The sequence below is a fragment of the Strongylocentrotus purpuratus genome, unplaced genomic scaffold (genome assembly GCF_000002235.5).
Source record: "Strongylocentrotus purpuratus isolate Spur 01 unplaced genomic scaffold, Spur_5.0 spur5_contig_861, whole genome shotgun sequence".
NCBI lineage: Eukaryota > Metazoa > Echinodermata > Echinoidea > Camarodonta > Strongylocentrotidae > Strongylocentrotus > Strongylocentrotus purpuratus.
The window spans coordinates 4,682,010-4,694,390 of NW_022145570.1; the positions used below are offsets into that span (position 1 = coordinate 4,682,010).

Consider the following 12,381-nt stretch of genomic DNA (forward strand, 5'->3'; position numbering starts at 1 on the left):
TCACAAGAAGTGGGTTATTGATGTAGACAAATGCTCATTTACCCTTTACAACTCTTTTCATGGATGTTATTACCAAAGAAGAAAAAAAGCCAGTCAGTCACTCAATAGTGTCTGACAGTGAAGTCTAGCAAGTAAACAGGTTTCCTTGCATAATTTGAATATGAGGACACTGCTAACGTTTAAATTTCACAGATAGGACATACATGACATATTCATAATTCCTGCAAAGTTCTACAGCATTTGAGGTTGGCTGCAAAAGGGACATAGTACCTTTAAAAGGGTATTCTTACTGGTCCTAAAGCTCAAACTTGTATTTTCTACTGGTTTCCAACTGGTACCAGTAATCTACTGGTCTCTCTCTCTCTCTTTCTTTTACACCTTATTAACATGCTCCAAAATTTGCGCTATCCATCTCCCATTCTATTATTGATAACAATCCAAACGTACTTCTTGCTTTCCCATTCCCTTTTAATTGCGTCAATATTGCTCAAGACATGCATACCACCTAGACCATGCTCAATCATCTCGAAAATCACTTCCATAAATACATATGAAAACCATTCATTAATCCAAAACAGAAATACAAACAAGCACATCAATCCAACTACTCGCTGATCAATTTATTAACAAGAAATTTTACAAAGTGACGGATGCAAAAGACATCATCACAGTATGGTACGTTTTTTTCTTTCTTCACCAAGACATAAAGGGGATCTTCTTAACAGTAAATTGTTTTATATCAAAGAGGAGCATAATTGTGTATTTTTCCACGAAGCCAATGACACTAGCTTTGGGGATACCGTCTTACACAAAGGGACATTATGACAACAGACTAGATTCAAGCCTACTACTCACAGGACTAATTGATGAATCTTTTGATTTGAGGGTAATTATAAAAGTACAATCACAGTGCCATATCAGCCATTGGTCATTTAAAACTTTTCTTTCTCCACTTGCATCATACCATTAGACATGTTTTGACCATTATGTTCCAGATTGAAGATGTTGCTTCCTGATATCTCTATACAATGGCCAGAAAGAGTCTTTTATCAATCATGTTATACGAGCAGACTAGAAAATGTTGTCAAAATCACCTTTTTTTCCTTCATAAATTGCTCCTTTCTATTAATGGATTCTCACCACTCTTGAAGTAAATAAAAGAAAAGGATCATTGTCTAGATCTGAATGTGTAGCACAAGAAATAGACAAGAATTCTTCTGGACTAGACGTTTCCAAGAATTTACAAAGGATGGTGTAGTTATGGGTTATATAAAATTTATACTGTTAGAAATTATCGTAGGATAAGTTACAGTATGCCCTTTATGATCTCCAGTGCAAGCATGTAATCCAGGGCTTGAAAATGGACTCACTAGCCTTGGAATAATAACCTAAATGCAATAAATAGGCATACTTGTTGGGAAAAGAAATAAGGGGTAAAGCTACGCACCTAATTGTGTCCTTTTCAAAGTCACTATTAATATCTTTAAAAAACACAAAAAACTATACTTGTATGTACTACGATTAAAAATATTCAACTTGCAGATCAAAGCGTTACTATACAGAACAAGAATTAAAACCGCTTTATAAAAAAGGTACACTACACACATCACAATATCATTCTCTACATATTACTCAAAAGGTTTTTGTCTTTTTTGTATGTGTAAAATATAATATTAGGAAAAAAAATTACCTGCTGTACAGGAAAATGGACAAATATTTACAATACTTATATCACACAACAAGACCCATATCTCTCTCTCTCTCTCTTTGTCTCATCTTTTCCTGACCTAGCATCATCAAGTGTTTCAATATAGGTAATATCAAACTACATTGTTTCTTCCACCTTACAGTGTTTAGTTGGCAAAAGATACATGATATGAACAAGATAATGCTCAACCAAGAATTAAGCGGTTTCCAAACCTTTATAACTGACTGTACAAGCAGTTGCGCTTCAAGGGACAAGCCGGGGAAGGGAACAAAGTACATGTACATCATTAAAAGATGACAGTGCAATAGGGATACAATAAAAACAAGTTCCTGAATTGGAGACGATACAGCAAATAGCAATAACTGAAAAACGGTGTAAGCGGTTCCATGGTACTTAGTCATATCATCTACATTGCTTACACTGAAAGTTATGCCGAGAAAACCTTGGCTGCAGGGTTCCGTAACACAAAGCTTAGCAAAGGATCGGACAATTGACTTTTTGAGATTGATTGCACAAAGTTATCAATCGTACAATCAATTGCTCTGCTTTGGGTTTCAGGACCAAGAAAGTAATTGATTCACATTTTGTCTGAAAGATCAACATAGCATTTACAAAGTCATTGACAAGGAAGGTCATAGACTAGGGTGGTCTCTGTGAAACATCAAAGAGATCTTACACATGAAAAATCTATATCACATTCAGAGCCCTATTCAGACATAATGCATTAAACCACCTTTTTGTGAATGCCACTGCAACATAAAAATACACTGAACATGGAAAGCAGGGTCAAAATACACAGCTGTGAACAGCACTGTCCCTAAATATAGTCATTGATCCGTGTATCTTATATCATGGCATCCTTTAGGCATTTTACCAACTCATTAACTCATACATGTATGAATAGTGCTAAGTTTTATGTACAAAATTAATACATGAAAGTTGATCCGACATAGTTGATAGTAAGTTGCTATGTAGCCTGGTATCATGAACATAATATCAAGTTTACAATCATCAGTGAAATTTTAATGACCTAAAAAAAAAAATTAAAAGGAATAAAGAGGAACCAACTCGATAGTATCATACCCTTTGATCAAAAACACAATTTGGAATACTGTTTTTTTTTTTTTTTACAGAATTACCAATTAAAAGAGGAAATAAGCTGATCGTCATTGTCCCAGCCTGATATGGTACTGTAGCTGGCATGTACATCTGAACTCTGTCTAGCTTTCAATCTGTTAAATATAAATAACCAGGAACAACATGAACATTATTATTATACACTGTAGATTAGAGGGAAACCATAGGCATAGCATGGATCAAAAGCCCATTTATAAAGTGAAACTGTGTGTTGATCACAAGAGACTCTGAATACACTGTATTTCTTCTATCAAAGCAACAAACATATTATGCATTACAAGTACAAAACAGTTCCTACCTTACACTTAATACTAACATATTGAAATAAGTTGAAATACGTCTAAAAGGTGATGAGTAGTATGATTGTATGGATATTGAAAATTTCTTTGATTTGATTGTTTTCATTGACCAAGACCTTGTTCCAAGATACAATAACTGTTATAAGCTACTGAAATGTTGGCATTTGATTGGCTGAGAGCGAGTATGTCACAGAAATTTAGCATTTGTTATTGATAACAAGTTTTATGAAACATGGCCAAAGCTTGCCAAAACTCCTACAGTCTCCCCCACCCATTACTCAGCCACTATACACTTTCTACCAAAATTGTTTGGCACATGTCATGTTTTTGTAATCTTGAGCATTTAGTGTAAACTTTGTTAGATTATGTGAGAATTTATTTTCAATATTAACCAGAACTCAAGTTTATCTTAAATTCAGTTACTCAGGAGAAAGTTTCATTTTAGAAGTTAATATATTTTCAATCTAACAAAATGCAGGACAGTTTAGAAAATAAATAATTCAGAATTTAACACACAAAATAGTCCAATATGTAAGGGGGAAAATACAGGCAAAAGGTATTAGAGAATGGACTGAAAAAAAGGTGAAAAAGAAAACAAAAAAGAAAGAAAATTCAGAAACCCTTAGCATGTTTTGTTCCTTAAAAATATTAAGGAAAACAAAATTGGAATGCATTTATCCAATATGTCCAGAAGTGTTTGGAAACCAGCAAATAGCCCATAATCCTTCCCTTAATGAATGGCACTCACCTGTGAATTATACGCGTCTAATTCAGCATCCAATTCAGCTGCAGTTGGAGTAGGTTTATTACCTCCTGCACCACCTCGACCCCTTCCTCTCCCTCGACCTCCGGCACCACGACCCCTCATTCCACCTCCTCGTCCTCCCCCTCCTCCTCCACCCCGTCTGCCCTGGTTGTAACCCCCTTGATTGTTGCCTCCCTGATTACGACGTACTCCTCCTCCTCCCCTTCCTCCTCCTCGCGCTCCTCCTCCTCCTCGTCCTCCTCCCCCTTGCTGTCTCCTGCGTGGGCAAAAAGAATTATAATACAGTTAACTTTCTGGAGAAGTAGGTTTAAATCGCCACTTACAGATCTACAGATTACATCTATGGCTGGTTTCAGTTTGAAGAGAAAGTGGCAGAAAATTTTTCTGCATGTTTATAATGCGGATTGTTTGGACCAACATAATCTCAAAGAAGCTAATGAAATGCTGAGCCGTATGAAGAGACAACTTACAACTCAATATAAATGACTGCATTGCATGCTGCGCAAACTGCAATGCATTGATGTTGAATGACAAAGCGTTTTCATCAATTCACTTTCTTTCTTTGCTCCTTTCCAAACTTTGATACAAAACGAAAAATTCTTCCATGATAAGGTTGAATATTTCATACCACTGTGTAGAGATACCATGCGCATTTCACGCCCAATGCAAGTTTTCTTCATGAATATGTTCATTAAGCCGATTCATGTGGTCAATATTATATTAAACGGGTCGTATTGGCGTGGGTCAGGGTAACTGTGGCCCTGGTCAATATTATATTAAACGGGTCGTATTGGCGTGGGTCAGGGTAAGTGTGGCCTGTGGTCAATGTTATTATCAAACAGGTCGTATTGGCGTGGGTCAGGGTAACTGTGGCCTGTGGTCAATATTATATCAAACAGGTCGTATTGGCGTGGGTCAGGGTAACTGTGGCCTGTGGTCAATATTATATCAAACAGGTCGTATTGGCGTGGGTCAGGGTAACTGTGGCCTGTGGTCAATATTATATCAAACAGGTCGTATTGGCGTGGGTCAGGGTAACTGTGGCCTGTGGTCAATATTATATCAAACAGGTCGTATTGGCGTGGGTCAGGGTAACTGTGGCCTGTGGTCAATATTATATCAAACAGGTCGTATTGGCATGAGTCAGGGTAATTGTGGCCCGTGGTCAATATTATATCAAACGGGTCTTTTGGCGTGGGTCAGGGTCACTGTGGCCCGTGGTCAATATTATATTAAACGGGTCGTATTGGCATGGGTCAGGGTAACTGTGGCCTGTGGTCAATATTATATCAAACATGTCGTATTGGCGTGGGTCAGGGTAACTGTGGCCTGTGGTCAATATTATATCAAACAGGTCGTATTGGCGTGGGTCAGGGTAACTGTGGCCTGTGGTCAATATTATATCAAACAGGTCGTATTGGCGTGGGTCAGGGTAACTGTGGCCCGCGGTCAATATCATATCAAACAGGTCGTATTGGCGTGAGTCAGGGTAATTGTGGCCTGTGGTCAATATTATATCAAACGGGTCGTATTGGCGTGGGTCAGGGTAACTGTAGCCCCTACTGGTCAAGACTACTGGATTACACAAATTAGGCTTTTTAGGTGATAATCCTTACTTACAAAAGATGTTCATGTACTTATTGTTGGGTAATAATGAAACCCAACACCTACCAACCAACCAACAATCATTGAAAATTGGAAATACGAATTGTAAGGAAGTAGTCAAAGCTATAACATTTTTACTCAAGAGGCGCTGTGCATTCATTCATTGAGTCAGAAAATTGTGTATGAACATCCACTGTATGCCGATAGTTTTAAGGGGCAACAATTACCCCATATGCATACCTGCCAACATTTGAAAATGAGAATTTAGAATTTTTAGCATGGTATGTCTTCGAAAATAAGAAATCTGTACCCTTAACAGGCGTTCGCACATGCAGCGGCAGTGTAACTGGCAATACCCGGTAAATCTGTGCAAAAAAGCGAATACAAATTCGCTGCTCAATCATGCAGCCCTTCAACGCACGCAAGACGTGAACTCTCACATCGCGGCATATGATAAAACAAGCTTAATTTGGCTTAAGCAACACAAAAAAAATAAAAATAAAAAATAAAAAAATAAAAACAAAAAATCGAAATTTTGAAAATCCGGGAGATTCCAGATTTTGGGGTCCTAAAAATCCTGAAAAACAGGATATTCCGGATTATTCGGGAGGGTTTGCAGGAAAGCATATGATATTCCCAATTTAAATTCCTTTGTAGAGCTTAATACTGAAAATATAGTGATGCAAGTATTTATTATTTATATTGTTTTCATTATTTCACATCATTTTGATTTCACCCCAAAGTGGGATTGCAACTTTCCACTTCGCAAATTTAAACTGCTGCATGCATTGAGCCCCCTCCCACCCCACCCCTGGACATTACACTGGATTCAAGGACTGATATTCTTATCCGACAGGTAGAAGTATCAGTTATATCTTTCAGTGATGCAACAAAGAGTTACATGTACAAGCTCTCCAAAACGAAGAGAGGGACTACAATAACCATAATCCCCCTACTAAAAAGGCGTGGTCATCGAGCTATTCAGGAATCCTCGCACATTGTTCCATTGTGAGACTTAAATTGATACCAGGATATAGCAATTCTCACTAAGTTTTAACCTATAGAATCATGTCTCCATGAGTGTTCAGACAGTACATGTCATACAAGGTTACTGACATTCTACCTCCTATTAACCCTTACTGTACTGGGCTATTTTGAGCACCTCCTGACTGGGGGGGGGGGGGGGGGGGGGGGGGGGGGGGGCCTGGGAGGCCCCCCCTATGATCTCGGCCGTCGGATGTCCGATGAACACGAAAATTTGCATGTTTGTAGATATTTACGTAACGAACAAGATGGTGTAATTAGTTTTTTGCGAATATGCAAATTTTTGTCGTTATAGCCTAATTAATTATGCAAAATGCTAATTTTATGCATTTTACAGAAAACGTGTCACACTTCACTTTTTGAATGTTGAAACTCATTATTCATATGAAACTTCTTTTCTAACACAAAATATTTATTTGGATGTAATTAATAATGATAATTTATGCAAATTTGATGCGATTTTCAAATATTTATTTTCTAATGTATTTTATTGTTTTTTTATTTCTTATTATATCTATTGTTTTTATTTCTTATGTATTCTTTTGTTCTGGAATACATCAAGTTACTTTGAGAAACATATAAAAGCAATTCAATATCAATTCATATCACCCACTTAGGAAGGAATACATCTAAACCTGTATTCACATTTCTGCTTGTACATGAATATATGCAATTATAGCATATTTTTGATGACATGCGCATACTAATTGTTATGTAACACCTCACAGGTATATCCGATTGCGACGAAAATGGTATCAAAACGTGCGTAAGACTTGAGGGAAAAAAGTCATGAAACGACAATTCAAAATTTCAAGCGGTTGCGGCGCAATCTCCGAAAATGTCGAGGGGGGGGCCTCCCAGGCCCCCCCCCCCAGTACAGTAAGGGTTAAAACAACAATAGGCACAGATATGACGCTAATCTCAAAACAGGATGTAGCAAGGTACATCGCAAGAACAATCAGACTTTTTCCAGGAAGCAATTAGCCACGATAATAGTCAATCACACTACATCAAGTGGGGCTTACTCCATGAAAATTGCCAGTGAATTTAACCTACACTAAATATACTCAAAAGCTGAAACTAATTTCCTCTCACAAAAAATGATAGCACTACACCTTCATTTCTTGAAAGTTATACAACTTGTAGAATTGTTATCATAATGCTGTTTTAGCGATTTTGACACTTATTTGGTCCTGTTATGTAATATGGCCAACAGGGACATTTGATCGCTCCAAATATCAGTGTTTGATGTGACCAAAGCAACAGACCCACACAAATAAGTACTGCCAAAACAGGCTTCAGAGTAGAAGCAATGGATCACAAGCTCAAGATCAACTTACGGTCTTGACTGCATCGGGCTTGGATCAATCTCATTGGCTGAAGCCACTAGCTGAATATTCATCGCTCGACCTGTTGGAATAACAAGGGGGGGGGGGTGGGGGAGGGAGGAGAAGAAGGAAAGAGAATGGTTATACATTCAACTTCTTGTATTTTGACAGATCTATTGAAGAGGCACTTACATGTAAATTGTGCTCATAACACCTTCACCAAAATCAGCTTTTAATGATTTATGTAATATATATATACATCCAATAGAGAAAGGAAGTTCTTACTTCATATTGATTCGTAATCCAGGTTACTGGTTCTAAAAAAGAGAGCCTGATATTTGACACAAAAGCATCCAAGCAATGGATTGAGCAGGAAAATTCAGTGTTTGTGGCTGATGTGATCAACACACCATTGTTCAGTGCTACATTGGTAGAAACCACCAACACTTTGGTATTCTATACTTGGAAATACTGAAAGAGTTTGCAAAATAAATAATGCATTTAGCCAATGTCGATTAACACCCCACTTCCCCCTTCCTCACATAACCATACACAATATTTAATTGGATTTAATGCAAACATATTGAAAAGAGAATTCTTGACCCATCATCCTTCCTAGCATACTACAGGAATAGATGAATTAATTACTCTTATATGTCTATAAATCATTGCACCACCTAGCTCCTAATTACCTGTCTAATTGTTTAACTTTATATACACCAAGCAGAAATCTCAGATCTTCAAATGATAACCTCTGTCTAAATTATCCAATTACACGTGTCCAAGCCGGGGATAGGACTTTCACGGTAGCAGCATCCAAAGGGTGGAATAATCTCCCCATGTCCATCAGACAATCTGCCTCTATCGATATTTTTAAGAAGGCTCTGAAAACTCATCTCTTTACATGAATTCTCCTCTATGTTTAATTATTTAATTTAATCAATTGAATTTAATATTTTATATGGAATATCTAATTGTAGCCTTTAATTACTATATGTAGTAAAGACCAATAATATTATTTGATGTTAGCGCTCTGAGCCTTATGGGAATGGCGCCCTAAATGTTCATTGTATTGTATTGTATTGTATTATATAATAACACAAAGTATCAGGAAAATATACTTTAAGACCCACCATCTAATGGCACTTGGTTGTACTGTTTGATGGCCTTCATGGCATCAACTCTTCTTTCAAAGACAACGTCTGCTGTACCAAGACTTCTTCCAGTCCTGTCATAATGTACTGCTGCTTTCTTCAGGCTTCCAAAGTCGGCAAATAATTCCTAGGGTCAAAATATTATGAGGAGCTTGTGAAAGTTAATCATTGTAAAAATAACATATCAGAATGCTGATCAAAACATTCAGGACTGAATGTGTACAGCAGGATAATTCAAACAAGTTCAAGATATCAAACTGACAGTTTGTTCGTTTTTTGAAAGTGAGATTTGCTCTTTCCATGTAGCACTGCTGAAACAATCTTTTACAACATGGTTCAAATTAACATCAAACAAACAATAGTCAATTTCAGTTTATCGCATATCAGTATAAACAAATTATTTTGTTTGTTTATTGTTTATGGGAGCTCCTTTGGGATAAAGTAAAGAACAAGTAAGATTTCATCAATGTTAAAACTTGTATTTATTTTTAACCAGAGCTCTTTTTCAGTTTTCCAGTACCCTTAATACGAACCTCAATATCGTTGTTTGAAACACCAAAATCCAAATTTGAAACGAGCAGTTTTCCGGATGCGTTTGCTGCGGTTGTCAATCCAGCCCCTTGTCTCCTGATTCCAGCTCCAGCTCCTCCTTCACTGTACATGTCATGCTGCCACTGATCAGGCATCTGTTTAGGCTAAACACAATACAAAAGAAACATGCAGAAAAAAATGTTAAAATGTAAAATTTACCTAATTAATCAGTGATAGCCAAGTGTTCAATCATACAAGTACAGTTCAAACATGGAGTATTCGTGACAAAGAACTCAAAAGGGTATTATTTTCCCCCATTTTCTTTGAGATTTTTGTTATGGACCTCTGTAGATTTGAAAGGTTCCCACTTTTTATGCTATTCATCTCAGTAAGTAAATACATGTACAGTAGTTTCAAAAACAGACTAGACAAACACTGGAAGAATCTACCTACCGTCTTTGACCCCGAAGGAGAGAGAAATTCAAATTGAGAACTGATTCTGCTCCATGCACACACATCACTATCCAGTTTAAACATACATGTATGTATGAAAGACAAATGTTCACTTGATAAGACTTACGCCCGAAGAGAGATGGAAATGTTTTTAACCCAATGATCGATGAACAGGCATTGCCCTACAAGCATCGATGGATTAAAGTAAAGTAAGTAAAGTATGTTTGGCATTGCCAGACATTCGGACTGTAGTGAATGCATAAAAGTAGCAAGTGACGCCTTCTGCTTGAATCTGTATGCAAAGAAAAAAAGCAATTGCTTGCAACTTTGCAAGTAAAAGCTTGTGCTAGCAAGCACAAGCAATTGCTTGCTACAGGTCTGCAAACAATTGCTTGAAATTTACAACTGCAAGCATTTTCTTTAAAACATGTATGCATTGAACAAAACTTCTGCCTGTTCTTACATATTTTTTCACCCTCCGTTGTTTGTGTTTAAACTTAAGGCATCATGTTCATGCTTGTATAAGTTGTATTTGTAAGAAGAAAACAAATGTTGTACAGGAATAGAATAAATTAAGAACAAATGTAACCAAGAGAATGGGCGAGACCTATTTGTAAACTTTTCTGTTTCGACAAGGAGAACCTTCGAGTCTGAAAGTCTGAGCACATGACACAAGCAAAATTGCAAAATATTTACTTACTGTAGTTGTGCAGGTATAGATACTTAGATAGGACCTAGACCTAGATAGTCTAGATTTAAGCAATTGCTTGAGCTTTACTAGTCTTAGCTTGACAAGGTCTAACTTTACGCCAATTGATGTGACCTGTGTCAGTCTACAACATGTATCTGTCTGTCTCTCTCTGTCTCTCTCTCTCTCTCTGTCAAAACATTTTATGAGTACGGCACATTGACTGTCTTATCATTTTCAGATTGACTTTCAGACTTAGGAGTCTAGATTCTTTCTACAGTTTACATTAAGTCAAAATCTAAAATTAGAAGATTCAAAATATCAGATTTGTATGACTAGTATCCCCCGAGTCTGACTCTGCTCCGACTCTAGCTTCTCTCTCTCTCAATGCTGAGTCATCTTCGTCAAGCTTATCATTTACAGTCGAACAGTTTATTTATCTCATCTATCACTTCTATCTTTGAATTCTCGATCATCTTTTCAAACTCAAAATAAGTGAACACGTTAAATATTTGCAGTTACCCGTGAGTATGGGCCTGGCGCAGCTCTGCCAGCGCCACCACCTCTTTGTCTTCTCATCGGTCCGCCGCCGCCGCCGCCGCCTCCGCCTCCTCCACCCCGGCCTCCACGGCCACCACGACCTGCACCGCCGCCGCTACCTCGTCCCCTGCCACGGTTTCCACCTCTTCCTCTTCCTCCTCTACCGCCACGATTTCCTCTGTTTGTCTTAATTATGTCCTCAAGGCTCATATCAATCTTGTCACCGCTCATGTTGTTGTTTCTACCCTTTTGCAGGGACTCTATATCGATGTAAATAAAGTTCAATTATACCCTACAATTTTCAAAAATCGTTAACACGCGATGTCGTTACACAGGAGGTTTCACGCTGTATTAAATTGTACGCGAATTTGGCGTCGCGTCTAAAGAAAGAAATAAGCGAACGATACAATCAAACCGTGGCGTCATATGGCTTTGTCTTGATTGCCAATTTAACAACTTGTATCAAGTTGTTTGAGACGATAATTTGAAAATTAAAGTAAAATTCACTTTATCATTATAAAATCTGGCAGATATATTCAAGGAAAATATGATGCATGGATCTATTTTTTCTGCACTTTTTCTTCTCCCAAGAATAGGCCTTATCTTCTACACATTTAAATATAGGCCTATACGTAATTCAAAATGAAGGACTATAAAATGGTCAAACATATATATGCAGCTACTGGCAGGTAAATGCCAGGTGAGTCATATCGTTTCTCATATCCCATCTCTTTTTCTGTCCCACTCAGTTTTTGTTATAATAATTTCCTTTTCATTGCCTTGATCTAAAATAAAGAAGACTAGCTCTGTCTCAGTGATTTTTCCCGGTCCTCTATGCAATCGATATAATTATATCAGTGCCATTCTTTTAATCATGACCCTTTTTTCACATGAAGGAAATTTTGAAATATTATCGTGGAAAAGAAAAAAGAAAGGATTGGAAATATTCATGCAAGCTGATCGAGGAAAATGTAAATTCTTTTTTTTTGCGATTTGTTTAAAATGTGAAACTAAAATTTGTTTATGTGAATATTTCTCTTCTGTACTGTATAATATGTCCCATTTGCAGCCAATTTCAAATTCTTTAGAAAGCTGCAGGAATTATGAATATGTCATGTTTGTCACGTA

The 12,381-nt window shown here is 37.2% G+C and overlaps 1 protein-coding gene across 1 annotated transcript; it reads right to left on the minus strand.

Annotated features, from left to right (window-relative positions):
• Positions 1-599: 599 nt before the first annotated feature.
• LOC576664 (THO complex subunit 4-A) lies at positions 600-11,645 on the minus strand. Its single transcript, XM_030999679.1, has 6 exons — positions 11,236-11,645; positions 9,575-9,736; positions 9,021-9,168; positions 7,900-7,969; positions 3,893-4,166; positions 600-2,940 (listed from the first exon to the last, which is right to left on the minus strand). Exons 1-6 carry the CDS (start codon positions 11,482-11,484, stop codon positions 2,929-2,931), a joined length of 915 nt encoding a protein of 304 aa, XP_030855539.1. The 5' UTR covers positions 11,485-11,645; the 3' UTR covers positions 600-2,928.
• Positions 11,646-12,381: the final 736 nt, after the last annotated feature.